General features: G+C 41.6%; 1 protein-coding gene across 5 annotated transcripts in view; it reads right to left on the reverse strand.

Annotated features, from left to right (window-relative positions):
* Positions 1 to 2,666: 2,666 nt before the first annotated feature.
* The window catches only part of SLC5A7 (solute carrier family 5 member 7), a 31,161-nt gene continuing 14,522 nt past the window's right edge, over positions 2,667 to 19,305 (reverse strand). For 3 of the 5 annotated variants that reach the window (XM_083735582.1, XM_083735583.1, XM_083735581.1), the window contains exons 3-9: positions 15,869 to 15,982; positions 14,105 to 14,260; positions 10,315 to 10,463; positions 8,850 to 8,993; positions 7,058 to 7,211; positions 5,413 to 5,630; positions 2,667 to 4,495 (exon numbers count right to left, since the gene is read on the reverse strand). In XM_083735582.1, the coding sequence (XP_083591708.1) occupies positions 3,881 to 4,495; positions 5,413 to 5,630; positions 7,058 to 7,211; positions 8,850 to 8,993; positions 10,315 to 10,463; positions 14,105 to 14,260; positions 15,869 to 15,982 (1,550 nt within the window). In that variant the 3' untranslated portion in view covers positions 2,667 to 3,880. Of the gene's footprint in view, positions 4,496 to 5,412; positions 5,631 to 7,057; positions 7,212 to 8,849; positions 8,994 to 10,314; positions 10,464 to 14,104; positions 14,261 to 15,868; positions 15,983 to 19,305 lie in introns of those variants that run through there. The other 2 variants (XR_014563496.1, XM_083735584.1) reach the window with 2 other exon arrangements.

The following is a 19,305-nucleotide window of genomic DNA, read 5'->3' on the forward strand; positions in this document are numbered from 1 at the left end:
CTGTCTGATAGCCATAAACGACCAGGAATCCCAGGTGTTATTTTCTTTAAAACTCTGCAGATATTTCAAGAGCAAAATGTTTTGTTATATATCAGACACAACACACATTGCTTAATAATAAAATAAATGTATATATTTTTTAAATAGCTGGACAAAAACAAAGCCAAAACTAGACAATATTTGACATTTCCCCTCTGAACCTCTTGGGCACTATTGAAATACATTGCACATGCAGAGAGAAAACTTACACATCTACAGCATGGTTCTTATTAGATCCAACCATTTTTAATATATTTCTGACACAGACAAAAATATACATCTATTAACAAATAATAGCCACAATTACTACCCTGTTTAAATAGCAGACTTACAATTATATACTGACGAGTTGCACATTTTACTCAGTCAAATCAGCTTGAAGGGTAGACAGGTGATCTTGACCATTTTCTTTCTACTATTTAAAATATTTTAGATACATTTCAAAGATTAAATGGCCGTACTCTATGAAAATAAAAGGCTAAGATCTTATTGTTGCTGTGTATATGATTAACACCGTTAACGTTTACATTCATTTGAGGCTCTCGTAAGGTTAGCAATGTACATCTATCACCAGCCCTTGAGGGCAAAAAGAGATAAAATAATATTGTACTGTTGACAATGGGCTCATCTGTGGACAGGCTTAGAACCTAGTCCCACCCACTTCTGTTAGCATTGCAGAAAAAGAAGTCCTGCAGCTTCTAGTTTGTGCAAAGCTGTGCCACTGTTAATAGCAGTGAAACTTGATCAGTTTGGGCAAATGGGGCATTGCCCCACCAACCTCAGTTTTGCCCCCAGGCAACTTCCACCTGCCCCTCTTTCAACCAACCAGTCCAGGACATGCCTATCAGCTTCCACCCTCAAAGTCTCAATGCTTCCCTTGTTCAACGCAGCAAGGGGATGAAACTAGCATTAGCTGGCTCTGACTGCTATTGGCTCTGGTTCCACCTGTTCTTGGTCACCCAATGGGTGCCCGTTCCAATGGGCACAGGATGGAGTGATGGAGGACCCACTCTGTGGGCTTTACAGGGCTTGGCTCTCCTGTCCATATCTGAGCCTTTCCTACCCTAAAAAAAACCCACTTGGCTGAGCCCTTGCGCCATGTTGCTCTTTGCAGTAACATCAATGGGCTGTTGCAGTGCGACAGACATACAGTTTCAATAACCATTGCTAGTTATCAGAAGCTGTGGTGGGGAGGCTCCCTCTCACTCATGTACAGAAAGAACAAACAACGAATAAAAATAAGAAAGAGCGTAATCCAGTCCCACACGGGCACAGCGCCCACATAAATGGAGGATTTTTGTAATGGCAAGAGACCCTGTTTCTCACCCCTCCTCCCTGCCTGCAGGTGCAAACGCAGGGATGGAACAAGGTCTCTGTTGAGCCTACGGGAATCCTTCCTTCATGGACTGGGCCTGTCCTGGTCCAGGAGTCAGCTTTGCCTGTTGAACAGCAGCCTGAAGAGGAGAAGGCGGAGTGACTCCACCTTCAGCTGATCAGCTATCAAGGAAATGGGGGAGATGGCACCGGTGAGACCCAGCTGGCTTTGGCATTCTTGAATGGAGCTCTCAGCAGCAGCCCTACCTAGCTGCTTCCTGCTTTTCATCTGGTCCCATGGATTCTCTGTCCTCTGAACTGTCTGACTACGCAGATTGCTGCCTGCCCAACCCTCAGAATGGACTTGACTTCAGATGTGGATTCTGCTGTCAGGCCAGTGTTTCTTGGAGACTTCTAGCCCCAGCTTCCTCGGCAGTGGGACCCAGATGGGCCCACCATTTTTAAGTGTATGCATTCAATGTTTTGTGTGAAGATATGAAAAGGTCACAGAGGAAAGAGCAGCCAGTTCCCAGCTCTGGAAATTCCCAGCACCTGAAAAACTCAGCACAAGAATTACCTTTCAGTCTTTGGTTGTACATTTCTTTCTATATATCTCAGGAGACAGGTGACAAAAATGTGCACCCTGCCAATCGGCTCAAAGATTTCCCATCTGGCATATACAGCAGAATGATTACAGATCATTTGCCAGGTTTTTGTGGTGTTCTGAACAGTGCTATGGCGAAGTTTTCATCTGTGAAAAGCTATAGGCCGTCCTGTTGTGCAACACTGTATGCTCGTACAATCATTTTAAGAGATGGCCATAGGAAAGGCTATGCAACTAAGGAGGCCCTCTGAACCTTCAGCCATCATGTTGTGAGGGTGCCTTCACAGAAAACATAGGGAAACCACTGCAAAATACTGTATTGCTTCCTTCTCGTCTACCTTGTGCCAGCTGTCCTGACTTGAAATAGTGTGTGATAGGGTTAAAACATTCCTACTTTCTTCTTGTTGTTAAGATACTCCCTGATGTGATACAGGAAGATGAGTCCTGATTGCTGAGCCATGATAAACCTGGGTAGAAATGTGGGAACCTGCTACACTAGAAATGTACCAAGCTGCAAAAAATCTGATTACTTAAAAATGCCGCAATTTATCCATAGTTTTGCTTTGACACTCAGGAAAGCACATTTACAGCAATTCATTATTTCCCCCTCCCCCCGTCCCCCATTTCATAAAGGGCAGGGTGAAGTAGTTCTCAGAGTGAACTTCTGGAACTCCCGAGATATTAATAAATGTTAATAAAAATGAAATACTTTTGGATGGAAATTTGCATCATTTAATTTTGAAACGAAACAATTAGCACAGTTCATTATCTCATTATCGGATCTACTCAGGATCAAATCATGTGCTATGTAAGAGATCTGTGAATGGATCTCTCCATGTAGTTTTGTTCTACTAAATGGAATGTCAGTGGGCTAGGGAAAGAGGAGATCTAAGCCTTGCACTGTATTCCCATTCCTCAGCCATCATGGCCCAAGGTTAGGGGTGCTTTTAGTAGCAGCCAAGAAATATAGTTTTCCTCAGGGGATTTGTAGTTTTCTCTGCTTCACAAATTGAAGCCCATGAAGATCAGCAAATACTGGCTGAGATGCATAGCATTTTTAGTCATCGTCCCCCGCCTCCCAATTCAATTTGAAGGGAGAAAATGACAAACTCCCTAATTCCCAGCGGGAAACAACACTCCGTAGCACCAGTTTCAGTTAGAAGGAGGCACCACAAGTTTCCTCCCTTATGTAGTGAACCCTCCCTGATGTTAGTTGCTCATGTTCTCTTTGCAAAATTAAGGTTTTTATTGCTTGGGATGAAGGATTGGCAGGGGAGGACAGCCTAGCATTTGAGGTGCTGAATAAATGGGTGGGGTACAAATAATAAAATTATTAGTATTATTATTATTAAACCACCTTTTAAGATGGACCCAAACTCAATGGAGTGATGCCTCTTCAATTGCCCTTCCAATTCGCAGTTCATTTCCAAGTTTAATTGAAACATTCAATACTGTCCTACACACTGAAATGGTACAACCAAGCAACAAATGAATTGCATGGAGGTTCTGTTCATCTGTAGTAGGGATTGCTTATTACACTTCCTCCGAACCAGATGCTGAACATTCATTATGGCTATAGTTGATTCTTTCAGGTACCTGAATAAAAGTAATTTTAAAATAAAAAAGTTACTTAATCTTTTTATTTTCAAACATTCCCCTCCCAAATACTAAGTTACTTGGCTTCATTCAAATGCTAGTAGAGCAACTTATTCTCTTCCAGCGCATTTTATCGTAAAACACAACAATTTATTCCACAGACTATTCCTAGAAATGAGCTGAAGAGGATTGTGCAGTGGTTTTTGTTTGTTTGTTCCCTGTCCATTCTTTCTCCCTCAACTAAAACGCCTCTGATCTCCCTTTGTTGCATACCCTGTTGCATTGTGGGGGATGTGAAAGCGATCTCTCTCCTCCGTTGGGCCGTTGTCAATTATCTTCTGCTGCGGATACATCGGGACTTGAATCAATATCACTGAAGGCCTCTTTGTTTGTGAAGGTGCTGCTTAGAGTCAAACTGTGTCGAGGGTTCACAGGGGCCAACTCGTTTAAAACAATATTGTCACTTTTCACAAGAGTGGCCTTATCCATGTTCTCTTTACTATGCTTCGCAACAACGGCATCCAAGAAGTCAAATTTAGGTGGCAAAGTGCTGCTTTCAAATAAGTATTTTGCCAGGTAGGATACTCCAATGTTAGTGAAGAAAGAGGTAAGCATGGCTAATGTTTTAAAAGGGAATCTCTGAATTTGCTGTTCTTGATCCCAACCAGGATAGAAAATCAAGGGTTGCAAGTGCAAATATGGTTCTCCTCCAGTAATTCGTAGTATGACACCAAACAGATACCCTGCAACGGCACCGTAGGTGTTGGTTCCTTTGATGAAGAGGACACACAAGAGCTGGGGGAAGATGATGATGTAGACCAGGTCAGAACTGAGGTACCAGAGCCCATAAACCGACTGAGCTAGTAGGGCCATTGCTGTTGCTGCTGCTCCAAACACAAAAATGGTAATTCGCATGACCCAGACAATTTCTGTGTCTGACGCCTGTAAAAGAAAGGAACAAAACATTGTTTTCTACCAGTGAGTTTTCTTACAGGAATATCCATAAAGGACAGAATTATATAGATTTAACGCGATTAGCGGAAAAGAAACTCTTGAATCTTAGACATCCATAACCAAACTGACCTGAAAGGATTCTGATATTTATCAGGTTCACTCTTCAAATCTCCAATGACTACAGAGCTTTGGAGAGGAAATCCTGTTGTAGGACATGGCACCTAATATTACTGAAGTCAAGAACAGGTCTTGAAATATCACAGACCATGAGCTGTATACAATAGAACAAACATTGGTTGCAGCTTGAGGTTAATCTGGAGAGACCTAAACAGTGATCCCAGATTTGGAAGATGCACTAAGCCAAACTATGACTTAGCTCAGTGCAGCGCCACAGCAAAATGACAGGGGAGGATTGTGAATCAACTTCAACAGGTAGCTTGAACTGAGGCAGAGGGTCATTGCTCAGAATATACAACCACTGAGTTTACCAAGAAAATCTGGCCTTCTTTGTGTACCAATTTAATATGTGCTCAAGGCATTGAATTGCCTTCCCTTGTTCCTTGTGGGTAGAAGCAGGAAGGCATTTGCACACAGCCCAGAGTTTCAGGGCATCAGAAGCTACAGTTGTAGGTTCCTTATATCCAGGGCTATTTTTCTAGAAAAAGAGGTCACAATCAGCACCTCCCACATTCTCTTGGAATGGCAATGGCACCCACCTGAGAGGTGCTGGAACTAAGTTCCAGTGACTTCAAGCTGGGGAAAAAAGCCCTGCTCATATCTCTATATTTTGTGCAGCTCAGAAACAATTAAGTGCTCATTTTTCTTTCTGTGTTCATTGTGCCACTATTGGCATCATGGCTAATCCTATCACAGAACGAAACTGTGGTTGCAACAGTGAATCTTACACTTTGCCGAAAAGAAAGCTGGTAGATGTTCCGGGCAAACATGGAACTCGCCGATAAGATGGAAGAGTCGGCAGATGACATGACAGCAGCAGACACTGCCCCGAGGCCAAAGAAGGAGATATACACTGGGCAAAGGTACTGGAGGACGATGGGTAAAATCATGTCAGCTTCATAGTTGTCTTTGGGGTCTGAATCACCATACTCTGTCTGGTTCCAATCTGTAATGCAAGCACACAAGTATTATGACCAGATCAGCATGAATGAAGCTTTGACTTCTGCACTGAGGGAAGCGTTTGGAGCCCCATTTGGAGCATTTCACTTTGGAGAAACTTTTTCAGGGGTGTCCACTGCCAGTGGTGGTTGTGGCCGGAGACAAAAGTTGGGTGGATTGATGGATGTGATTCTTACCTTTGACAACAGGCTACATCGCATTCACCTAAAACTCAGGTTTTTACACCAATTCACCTCTCCTTCCAGACAAGCAGAACACATTGTCACTGTTCAAGGACACCTTCCAGCTAGGCAAAAACTCTCAAGGAGGGTGTGAGGCAAAAGCAAAGAGAGGTGTTGCTTTGGCAGGAGCAATGAGGCAGTGAAACAACTGAGGACCAGATAAATCGGCCTGGAGGACTACGTCTTGGCCCTGAGTCTGATGTTATCTACCTCTGCATTAACCCTTCTTTATAAGAGTAGTATTTCCAACTATGGGTGTGTGTGTGTGTGTCCATATCTATCTATATTTATAATCTATCATCTATCTATCTATCTATCTATCTATCTATCTATCTATCATCTATCTATCTATCTATCTATCTATCTATCTATCTATATCTATCTATCTATCATCTATCATGTATCTGATTTTGGGATGGGATGGGGAGAAGAAAGACTTCCCAAGATCACCCACCTCTCTCTCTCTCTCTCTCTCTCTCTCTCTCTCTATATATATATATATATTACTACTTTATTTTCCAGTTTCTAAAAATACATATAACAAACAATCCCCATATCCCCCACCCCAAGTGTGGGCAAGAGCTGAATACAGATTTTCTAAGGCTCAAACTAGTTGCTACATGTATGGTCACATTTAATAAACAATTTGACCCTTAGAAAACCTCGATTCAGCCTTTGCTTGGTAGGTGGCTCAGCTTGGGGACATCCACACATTTAACGTGTGATAATATAAATGTTCTATGCATCTCTCTGTGCTTTAAAAAAGGAACTTCAAGGGAAATCAAATCCAGACTGCAGCGCAGAGGACCTTTCCCTCCATGTCATGGTCCCGATGGAAATTCCCCCCTCACCTACAAAGCTGCTGTTTGTGCCAGAAAGGAAGCTGCTATTGATGCCAGTACCAGCTTCCCTGGTGGGTCAAAAAACATCTTCAACAGAAGGGAGAGTGCTAATCCCGTTCACCACTCACTGTGGTCCTGATCATTGTCTGAATACTGTATTGCAAAATTGGGATACGTGCAAATTTCTATGGATAGTTATGTTTCATTTTGCATATTGCTTCAGAAAGTGCAAATTCTACGGATTTCCTTTTCAGTGAGAACTGAATTGGATTTCTTCGCCATCCCTGCAGTAAGGTCATTCCCTTCGTACCCACTGCTTTAAGTAACGGCGATCTGGACACTCAGTGTACCTGTTGATGCGCCAATGGCACCAATGAGTACGGCAGGCACTGCCATCACAAGACATCCAAAAGCTGCCAGAAAGGATAACACTTGTGCGTATGTAGCAGAAGAGGAAGAGAGAACTCGCTGGAAATATGCTTGCCATGGGATTCCTCCTAACGTCTGCAAGGAAAAATAAGGAAACCCTCCATCATTTCTGGGCTAACAGAAGATCATTTGAGTTCATTTGAATACATGCCAAGCTACTCTTTTACGACTTCAGAACGATTTCACCCAGTATTTAAACCTGTAATCATGAAATAGCTGCACCTTCAGCCTGAAAATGTATTTAAAACCAAATATTGGAAGGGTTTTCTTCTGATGGCAACATGTGGGATTGAGGCAAGAAGGTGTTTGCTCCCATGAAGCTAGATTTGCTCAGGTACCATTGCTCCTTGGCCCAAGTGTCTAGAGAGCAGTATCAGAGAAGAACATTGACGCAAATTTTCAGCACCCCACACTTGCTAAAAACACAGCAGGAAAGGTCAACTCCTCAGTCTTTTAACATCAGGAACACTTGTGCTCTCTTCTTTCTGAACAAAGTGTAATCCCAGAGAGGAGATCCCTTGTAAAAGGGAGATGTGGCAAGCCTCAAGAAACATAGTGTACCCTGTTATGGTGTGTTGAAGCTCTCTTCTCGAACACAGCATCCCCCCCCCCAACCCTGCTCATTTCCAGTCTTGTTCAAATTATCTACCAGTCTACTTTCCTTGCTCCCTCATTCTTTTTCCATTCTATCCTCCAGCAGGTGCTGAATGCTGCAGCGAGGCTCCTCACGGGGTCTCTGCCATGGGAGCATATTCACCCAGTGCTTTTCTAGCTGTACTGGCTCCCGGTGGAGTACAGGGTCAGATTTAAGGTGCTGGTTTTGACCTTTAAAGCCCTTCACGGCCTAGGACCCTCGTACCTACGGGACTGCCGCTCTGTCTCATGAGACCAGGGCCCTGCGGGATCTTATTTCTTTCTACAGAGCCTGTAAGACAGAGTTGTTCCACCTGGTCTTTGGCTTAGAATCAGTTTGATTCCCTCCCCCTCTTTCTTTTTCCTTTCTCCTCCTGTGAAGAGGCTGCATCCTAATGTTTTAATGTTGTATTTTAATCTTGTTTTTTAAATTGTATTTTAATCAACTTGTTTTTATTATTGGTTGTTAGCTGCCCTGAGCCCGGTCTTGGCTGGGGAGGGCGGGGTATAAATAAAATTTATTATTATTATTATTATTATTATTATTATTATTATTATTATTATTATTATCCTGCATGCCTCCTTCATACAAGATGCTATGGAAACTAGAGCTGGACATTATTTTGCATTAATCACTGTTACGCTTCTTAAACTTATTCTGTAGTCCAATCTTCTCCTCCTCCTCCTCTTCTTCTTCTTCTTCTTCTTCTTCTTCTTCTTCTTCTTCTTCTTCTAAAAAAATCTATCAAGTGCCACCATATTCCTCCTCCTGACTATTGGTATCCCACCTTCCCACTCCCTTTAATTACAGATTCAGTCATCTAATGTACCTCAGTATCCAGCCAATCCAATCATAATAAGAGTTTCCTAAGTCGCCTGCAACAGAGGTGTCTGTCCACTTTTTCAAAGCTGCTACATCAATGCATGATTATTGTTAAGTGGCGTGTGGTTTGCTTCAACGTATGGTTAGATAATTAAAAAGCAGTTATTGAGCATCTCTTGCTTAGTTGGTTTGCATTTGTAGAGTTCATAGAGTAAGACTGTGAGTGGCAGGCCATGGTTTGTCACAGGAGTGCTCACCAATAAGAGGAAATTGTCAATCCACTTGTAGATGTCAGGTTTTTTAATGTTTCCAAGCCAAGGCTCTTGATAGACAGCGTGTACAGCTGTGTATCCAATATCTGTCACTGCAGGATGGGACATGGCAAATGGAACACTGATCCACTAAAATAAAAGAGAAGCTATCATTCAAAATTGGGCACTAAGGAAATAATGAAGAAATAGCAGCAATATTTGATTAATTAATATTTTTCTCTTTTTCCTTTTTCTTTTTAACAGTTATTCAGGTCCAAATATAGATTTCTATAAAATTTGGCACAGAACATAGGTAACAACAGATTCAAATGGAAACATAAAATGAGCATATTGCAGACAAGATATTTTCTAAGCTGAGCCTATAGGGCAGGTGTAATACCTGTCCTTACCTTGAATGAGATTGATAAAGACCTGTGAATGTATTGTGTAGGATATTCTCTTCTGAAGAGTGAGGACACAGTATGCAGTGTTTTGCAACCAAAACATATACACAAGTTATAAATGAACTAAACAAACTTTAAAAATGATAGACCCAACAAAATAAAAATAATAATTTTCCCCTTTGAAAATGCATCAAGCCAAAATCAAACGGCAATGCAATATCCCTGGAAGATACTTGGGTTCTGATTCTGCTAAGTTTCCAATGGGAAACAATGTGGACATTTCTCTGTGCACCCTTCCCACATGCATTAAACACAAAGTTAAGATGTTGCTCTGATTAATTTTGGAAATAATATCTGTAAAATATAAATGGTCAAAAATATATAAGGTCAAAGCCAGTCTCTTGACTTGAGCCTGAAGCATAGTAGGGATCCAGTGTAGGAACAGAGCAGTGGTCTAGTAATCACTCTTGTCAAAAGACAATTGTGTCTACCAGTACTTATCATGGGCTGTGCCACACACAAGTCATTATTAGTAATCCAGCCTTAAGGGTCACAGGGGAATCACCTAGAGTCCAGTATTTCTCAAACTTGAGACTCCAGCAGTTGTTGGACTACAACTCCCATCATTCCTAGCTTGGAAGACCAGTGGTCAGGGATGGTGGGAGTTGTAGTTCAATAACAGCTGAGGGCCCAGGTTTGAGAAACACTGTGGGAACAGTACTAGTATTCAAAATGGAAGATTTGCTATTGGGGTAAGGTTATCCTGTTGTTGTAAAGAGGTGGGCACAAAACATCTTTGGTTTCTAGTTCTTTCCTGACCAATAGGAGTCAGTTAAAACTGTAAACTTTGCAAAGGAACAAGGCATGTTCTTTCTACACATACTACAGATACTATAATCATAATTACATCTGTACAGTTTGAGTTTGACTGATGAGAACATTATTCCCTCCTTCCACCCACCCACCCACAGAGTTGTGCAGCACTTCTCTCACAATTCAGGCTTAAATAAAGCACTTGCAAGAGACAACCATCGTTTCAGACACATAAATATTATACAGAAACTTACCAGTCCAAGGAAAATGCAGAACAGCTGGACCACATCAGTATAAGCTACTGAGTAAAGTCCACCCACCAGTGTGTACAAAGTTGCAATTAGGGCAGAAATAGCAACTGATATATTGATATTGACATCAATGATCACACTTATGGTGGCACCTGCAGCAGAGGTTGGGGTTAAGGAAGGGAAACAAACCAATTTTAGAAATGCATGCCCTTTTCAATGTGTTTCAGTTTTCCCCAGTTTCTAAAACAACACTATTGCTTGCTGGAATCTTTTAAGACAGATTCAGAAATAGTCTAATCCATTGTAGGAAATGTATACTTTTTGTGCATTCTGCAATTTTGTTCATTCTGCAACTATGTCTTTTCAGAAGTCTGAGGTACACGATTTCTTAATAAAAAAAAGTAGTTGCTTCTTGAAAATATATCCACGTGGTATTTTCTCAAAACTACCACTGTCAAGTTGCTCAAGTGCTTCAAAGTCTCCACTGGCCATCTTTAGAAGCATTCAGCACTGGTGTGAAAATTCTGTAGGCCATGCAGGAGAACTGCACGACGCACTATCACCACAAACTATCTTGTTTGAAAAAGGGAAACCAGCATGTAGAGTTGTGAGAAGAAAACTCAGAAAAAAGGAAGAAGGAAGATCTGGCGAACCCTGAGCTCTGTGACAACAAAACTCTCCAAACTTGCACAAAACAAACAAAAAAATTCCTTCCAGTAGCACCTTAAAGACCAACTAAGTCAGTTCTTGGTATGAACTTTCGTGTGCATGCACACTTCTTCAGATACACTGAAACAGAAGTTTCCAGACCCTTCTATATAGTGAGAAGGTGGGGAGGGGTATTACTCAGAAGGGTGGTGGGAATGGGTGATTGGCAGATAGCTGTGATGAGCCTGTTGACGACTCTTAACGACTGCAATAGGTCTTACAGGAAGAAGCGAGGGGTGAAAAGGTGAAAAATGGCTTTGTCATGTATAATGAGATAAGAATCCAAGGTCTTTGTTCAGACCAGGTTTCTCAATGGTTTTAAGTTTGGTGATAAGTTGTAATTCAGCAGCTTCTCTTTCCAGTCTATTTCTGAAATTCCTTTGTAGTAAAACAGCTACTTTGAGATCTTGTATAGAATGTCCTGGGAGATTGAAGTGTTCTCCTACTGGTTTCTCTGTCTTGTGATTCCTGATGTCCGATTTATGTCCGTTTATTCTTTGGCGTAAGGTCTGGCCTGTTTGTCCAGTTACCTATCTGTAACTTGCACAAAGTCATTATGAGGCAAAACTGTTCGATGCATGCTGACATATTTTACTCAAACTTTAAAGGCAGCGCCAGTCTCTGAGATAAAATGCTAAAGGCATACCTAGAGGGGTAGGCTCTGATCTGCTTTGGGGTTGTAAGTCAAAAGTCTGGGCCAGATTAAACTAAATAGTTGTGCTAGTGGGAGTTAGTCCCTCTGCTTTCCCCACTTTACCTCACCTCCATCAGCTGTGTGTGGTCAGCTCTCAGAGCAGTGCATTTGGGGTGGGGGAAGAGGGGAGATCATTCTATCAGAAATAGAACCTACCCACCCACCCACCCACAGGATCTCTTGAGTTGTGATCTGATAACTAGATTTAGAATTTAAAAAAATCTAGCCACCCAGAAGAGATCTTTTCCTATGACATTCAATAATGTTATATGGCAGCTACACCTCCTATAGCCTCTCTTTGATGGAGCATCTTCACACGAGAACTTGCTGTTCACTTTCTTTGGCACTATACAGTCATGCACACTATGGCTCAATTTCACTGCACTTAATTGCTATGCACTTGATGGCTTGCCGCTGAATAGTGGGGTTACCTGACCCCACTTAAAATGTTGCATTTGAGGTGATCTGTCAGCTTTATCTGTGGTTTTAAATCTGCAACAGTCTTTCTGGGCGTTCATGCACTACGTGAATTGGAAGGACCAACAAGCTTATACTTGAGTATGTTGCTGTCCAAGGTCCTATCTCAGAGTTGATTTCAGCCATGCATTGTGTTGCCTTAATTCCACCTAGCTCCTAGTCTGCAAGTTGCCCTTTTATGAGCCTACCAGGTTGAAAGGCATTCACAGTGCTCACTTTCTCATTGTGAAACCACAGAAAACCTTTATTAAGTTTGAGCTGAGCTGTGTGGTTTTTTTTTTAATAAAAAGAACACATTTTAAATTCCCTGAAAGTTGTTTAAGCCACTCAGCTTCCATCACCTCAGCATGCAGTTATTCTCAGACTCTTGAGCACTTGCAATAAAATTATGGTTAAAAAGTTCCCCATTGATTTCCAGCTAATCAGAGCACAGCTGGAAATAAGGCTGATTATTTTATTTTTAAAAGAGTGCAATACCAAACAACTTTATATGTGCAGTTGATGGGGGTTTGTGTGTGTGTGTGCTTTTTAAAGTAGCAAAAGTTGCAAAGGCCACTTACAGTAATTCATCTGAAGGGTTTCCCCCCATGCTAGAAGAGTTATCAAACTTGGTTCTTGCAACAGAATGAAAAACATTCAGATACAAAATTCCACCAGGGACTGAAATTCAGCGATTTCATACTAAAAACTCTAGATAATAATTTTGTACATGAAGTTTCAATGGAAAGCATCATGCAGTTTCATTACTACCGGTTGAAAAAATATATTTTTCACATGTTAGAGAAGTGCAAACACACATTATAAAAACACACTCTCCCACACTCTTTATACAAAATACGAAAGGCAGACATAGCACATACACAGGTTTATGTGTGCACAGACAATGCTTTAGGTATGTAGTAGTCATATCCCATGTTAACTCTTTCATATGTGGGACATGCCACTAGCTGCTCTACCAACCAAACTGGATCCTAGATTTTTAAGGGTGCAATCCTACACATACTTATCTGGTAGTAAGTTCTATTTAACTCATTGGGCCTTATTTCTGAGTAGATCTGTATAGGATTGCATTGCACATCATTAGTTCAGATTAAAAGATATACAGTGGTACCTCTGGTTATGAACTTAATTCGTTCTGGAGGTCCGTTCTTAACCTGAAACCGTTCTTAACCTGCCACCGCATGAATTCTGTTCTCATCCTGAGGTAAAGTTCTTTACCTGAGGTACTATTTCCGAGTTAGTGGAGTCTGTAACCCGAAGTGTCTGTAAACCGAGGTACCACTGTATGTATTCTACATTATTTGATCAGTCCCAGTTCATTGCATGCAGCAGAATTATTTAAAAAAAAAATTCCCATGAAATCTTCTATGGTAATCAAAGTACAATAGTCAAACACTAGTAATGAAAGATATCATTGCTGTGTTTTGAGCTCTTCACAACAAAGGCTGAATTGCTAAAAATCAACAAGAGCATTTTCAATTGCAATGTAATCTCTTTAATGTTAAAACAAGTTGGGTAGCTAAAGCCTTTCATGATGAATCTTCTCAAATGTTACTATAAATAATAATGATTCTTTTTTGCAGTCAGTTTTCTGATAAACAAGTATCACCAAATGGTAGGGTCACATGATTTTATGGTGAGCATTTGGGTTTAGCTATACATTTCTCTATGCCAGTGTACTTCAGGCTTGAGTTCCAGATATTACTATAGTTCAGCTCCCATTGTGCCCAGCCAGCTTAGCCAAACATCAGGGATGAGGTAGTTGTATTCCAACAACAGCTAGAGACCCAAAGCTGAAGACCACTGCTCTATACCACATGGATTGTTAGCATTTGTATTGATGGCTTTTCAATAGTTGTCCTGGAGCCACTGGTTGGATTTCTTGGCTCCATGCTATGACATAGTATTCCTTACCTAATGCAGAAAAGATGGCTGCAGCCCAGAACATTTCCCCCATTAGGGCAGGTATGAAGATAAGCCCTCCCATTCGTTTTCCATAAATTTGCTGAAAGGGGTCCAGCATTGTCACATAGCCTTTGGAACGCATGGGCTTTGCAAAAAACAAACCACCTGAAGCAACAAACATGAGAAAGACAATAGACATGAATAATAGCAAGTGATCTCAGACATGCCTGGTTCCATGTAAGCCCCATCTCCAGTAATCAATCAAAATCTGTGGTTCTGCACTATTTTAATATATTTTTCCATTTAATAGAAGACTTCAGATATTCAGTGGAGCAGTAGTGGTGACTTGGGGTTGCAGTGCTCACTTGACCTCCTGACAGCTGAGTCACTGCTGGGAGGAGAGGGAAATGGGTGAATTGACAGGAAGGTCAGTGGGGTGCAAATGGACTGGTGGAGCCAAGCCAGTGCTTTTGCACCACACTGATCTCCCCACTGCCTTGCCCCACCCCCCTCCGTTCTGGTAAGTGGTGGTGATTCAGCAAAGGGGACCGTGAGCTTTTGATTATAAGTACCACCTTGAACATATGGGCATGTTTCACAACCATACATAGGCAGATGATTCCTGTTCTTGTCTCTGAGAGAAAACATTGTGTTCACACAGGGGGAAGTGAATGTATCGACTGCAAATTACTTTTCATCTAGATGAGAAGAAGGAAAATCCCTCCCATATTCAAGACTCTGGAACAGTTCCTTCCTTAAGGGCCATTGATACAGACCTGAATGAAGTAAATCATTGCACCATTCAAATTCAGATTATCCCCAATTGCATTCTGTCTCAGGATGCAAGCAAAAATGTTAACTTCATGAAGTGCTAAAAGCATTGAAAAGATTTTGGATTCTCATGAATTCCTTAGTTTGGTGGAGGCAACCAAATAATGATGATGGTGCTTAGCAGTTTTGATGTGCTGTTACATTACTAAGCTTGTGAGTAACATAACTGGTGTCTAAGCACAGACTAGGGCTTTCCCTCTACCCATCATAAACTGTCCAATGCACCATTACTAATTACTGCCAAAGAAATGGCAATCTGGTCATGGGGTTGGCTCTTGTTGCTGGCAGCCTTACTCATCATCACAAAGGTGTAGTGAAAAAAAGTACACATCGCAGAGAATACCTATGACAATTGCATTAAAGCTCCCTTCCTCTCCAAGACCCCTACAATGTGTTCTTAAAGAAGACAAGAACAAAGTTGCAGAATATACCTGCAATATAACAGCAGTCTTGTTTAAGAACACATTGCAAGGGTCTTGCTATCACATTATTGCTGTCTTATAGTGCAACAGAAACCGGTCAAAAATAAACCAAAACATTTGTGGCATGACAAGTTACAGGATTTCAGCAGGAAGTTATGAGATTATGCACTGATTCAAGTTGAAGAAGTGTGACTGCCCCAAACAGTGTTAAAAGTGGGAATGAGTCTTACTGTCCCAATAACATCATGAGCAGGAAATCATTAAGAATGCACAATTAAACTGATGTCTGGAGAGGCCCCATCTCTTACTGCAGGCCAGTTAAACATAGGTCCCATGTCATGTCTCAAATGCTGAGTCCCTCCCGCCCATTTCCCAGAAATATGTCTTAATGAAAAGAGGAACAAGGAGACAGTCAGTCTTCTAGCTGGTGGGCTCAGTGAAACAATTCATCTTAGCTTAAGCTTTAACTATACTGTTTCAATTAAACTTGACATTGGCTTGGGTCATAACTCCAGCTTACCTACGACAAGGCTAAGTGCATATCCGATGGGTGCCTGGGCCCAGGCCAGCCCATAGCCTGGTACATACACAGCCTCCGCTGTCCCGTTTATGTAACCACCTCCAACCCAGGTGGCTGAAGAAATGGAGATAAGCGTTAAAGCATGTCATAGACAGGAAAAAGAGAAACAACATCCTTTATTTGTGCATCAAACACAGAATCGTAGAGAGGAAGAAAAATCGCATCTCGGCTAAAGAATTCATAGTAGATTTACAGCACAGACTCAGCCACATCTACTAAGACATCAGTTCTATTGAATTCAGCAAGGTTTACTCGCAGGTAAGTGGCTTGGTACTGCAGCCTTAGCTACTCTACAGAACTAGAGATAACTAAGAGAGAGAGAGAGAGAGAGAGAGAGAGAGAGAGAGAGAGAGAGAAGTAAACTGTAATAATCTAGTACACCCACCCATGTGTTAATCCTGACATCATTTGCTATTTTATTTCAGATGCATGGCTGAATTAAGCTTTGGCTTTACTCATATGTTTTGCCTGTACACACAGAGGAAATGGCAGCATCTGTGATGTAGCTCTCTCCTGAGCAGCTAATGAGTTGATTCTCAGTGGCGTCTCCATCAAATGGGGGTGGGGGATGTTGAATGCTCATAGGCAGCTCACAGACAGAACAGATATGTTATTGTTATGAGTTTGGTGGGGGAGGAGTAGACTGTATGCTGAGATCCTTTGCCTGGGTCTCCTTCTAGTTCTTGGAATAGCCTGGCTAGCTTCCTGATGAGGTGATTGCCTGGGTGATGGGCCATTAGGGGGAACAAAGGAAGTGGAACTGTGTGAGATGGCAAATGGGTGGGGCGCCCTCCCTCAACTTGTGGGTAGTAAGAAAGACAAAGGCAGAGTTGAGAGCAGAGTGTAGAGTGATGTAAGCTAGAAGCAAAGCCTGACGTAGTATAACATCATAATATAATGTAATATAAAGCTATTCTTCCGGTGATCTCGCTGAAGGCAGTTGCTGGTCTATCATCAGACTGCACACCACCACCTAGTTCCTGACTCACTGCGGGATAAAATCCCCACAGACTGAAAGGGATACAGTAAAGCACTCATCCAGTACCATGTTTCTGGTGGTTTAGTGATGGATAACAGACATAAACAGAGGTTGTGTGAAGCATATATCCCAACACTAATTCCATACATGCTCCCCACAATGGAAGAGTTGCAAGGGGCAAATAATAGCAAAACTCATGTTGCTATCTGCTCTGCTTGTGGTCATGGTGGAAAAGCTTGTTGTGTACTTAGCATGGTTGCCTGTCAAGAAAATGCAATGGGATGGCACAAATGGTCAATGCCGCTAAAAATCTTTTGTGTGTGTGATAGATATATGGGTAGGTTCTTAATCTCCTTTATTATGTGAAGTACAGACATGATCTGCTGAGTGATTTTGCCAATTACCAAAGCGCAGAACTGCTGACTCTTCAGGTTGATTTCATTTTATCAGTATTCAGTTCATATCTGAGGTGTTTGGGGGTTGTTTTTTTTTAAAAACCCACTAAAGAACACCATCACCTAGGGTGATGCCTTATTAAGTAATACGGGCCAGTCTTGACAGACTCTAGGATTGTGCGCCCATCTCACTTAAGAGGCCGGGGGCCAGCGCTGTCCGAAGACACTTCCGGGTCACGTGGCCAGCGTGACAAAGCTGCATCTGGCGAGCCAGCGCAGCACTCGGAAACGCCGTTTACCTTCCCGCCAGTAAGCGGTCCCTATTTATCTACTTGCACCCGGGGGTGCTTTCGAACTGCTAGGTTGGCAGGCGCTGGGACTGAGCAACGGGAGCGTACCCCGCCGCGGGGATTCGAACCGCCAACCTTTCGATCGGCAAACCCTAGGCGCTGAGGCTTTTACCCACAGCGCCACCCGCGTCCCTTTAATACTCAGATTAGACAGCTTCAAATTAGTGGATTTGTTACATGAGTAGATTGATTTCAGTGTCTTCACTCTGAGTATGACTAATCTCAGAATTCACCCCCATGACTTTATTGTTATCTATTCAACAGTAGGATTATCAAATACCAGACCCACTTTACAGCCAATTTCAATACTTTGCCAAAAACATTCCTGTCAGTGCGAATGACTCCCAAGTCACTTTCAGACAAATTTACTCATCCCTCCCACAATCCATGCACTAAGATTATTCCATCTCCCTTAAGCAGTGCTGAACTGCATGCTTACCTCAGAGACTCTGAATAGAGCCCAGGTTTTCTACAAGCCACAGTCTATCTCCTATCGTTACAGATAGATATTGCCAGAGGCATGCAGCTGTTATCATTAAGCCATATAGAGATTCATTGTATATTGTTGTAGTAGTTATTTACAATTCTACCTCACTCTTCCTCACAAGAAGCCCAGTTCAGCAAACATAAAACAAAACAGGTTTTTTTAAATGTCCAACCCCCCCCCCCCGCCTTCTTTAGGAGCTCATTTCTTACACCCGCAATTGGTGTTTGGGGTATAAACTTAGCAAATAGAAAAAGGTATCTGAATCTGGAGCTGTATTTCATCTGGTTTTAAGAGCATTTGCTAGGGTGAGAAATGGCAGAGTTTTGATTTTAATATTAAGGCGGTCCCTCCCCTCCCCTGGTAATCGTAACTTGGGATATTTTAAAACTAGGGAATCTTATGTTGAAATAAAGTTACAAATTCAGTCAACAAAAGGGAAGAAAAGACGTAACAACACAAAAGGGTATGTAATTAAGGAGAGAAGGAAACAGACTGCAATCTTCTGCCTCTTTAAGTCCTGTTTAACACAGAGAGTTGTCTCCAATGCCAGTCTCCTCCTCAGAGCCCTACCCATTGACATTAAAGGACATGACTAATTTAGGTGCATTCATTTCAAAGGTCTACTCTGAATATATTAGTTGGATATAACCCTGTGAGACTTACTTCAGAGTAAAGACATAGGATTGTATTGTTATTGATTACAGTCCATGGGGTCTATTGTGGATCAGCTTCTGGCTTGTGGGGCAAATAGAATACAACAATCTAAGAACAAGCTTGTTGACTATCTTGGGTGCGTAGACAAAATGTGTAGCTGAATTGTAGACAAAAGTATGCATCTGTATTTTATTGGAATGCAATCAATTCCAAACTCAGGAAGTTCATTTATTTTGGAGATGAGCTTTTAACTCTTTTTTTAATACTAGGAAAAACGATTATATATGCGGTGCTAGTTAAATGTGTTTTGTTATTCCTTGCATCTAAATCTGTTTAAATATGTTGTTTCTTCTTAGTCCTGCCAGTAGGATTTGTTTGCATTTTGCGAACAGACACATTTAGCTTTGAATCCTTTTCTAAAATTTAGATGTTTTGCATTCCTATTTGTCTTATAGGTATCATTGAACACATTTTGCCACTTTCTAAATATTTATTAACATCACTAATCACAG

Source organism: Podarcis gaigeae (genome assembly GCF_964106915.1).
Source record: "Podarcis gaigeae genome assembly, chromosome: 4".
In the NCBI taxonomy this organism is placed as follows: domain Eukaryota; kingdom Metazoa; phylum Chordata; class Lepidosauria; order Squamata; family Lacertidae; genus Podarcis; species Podarcis gaigeae.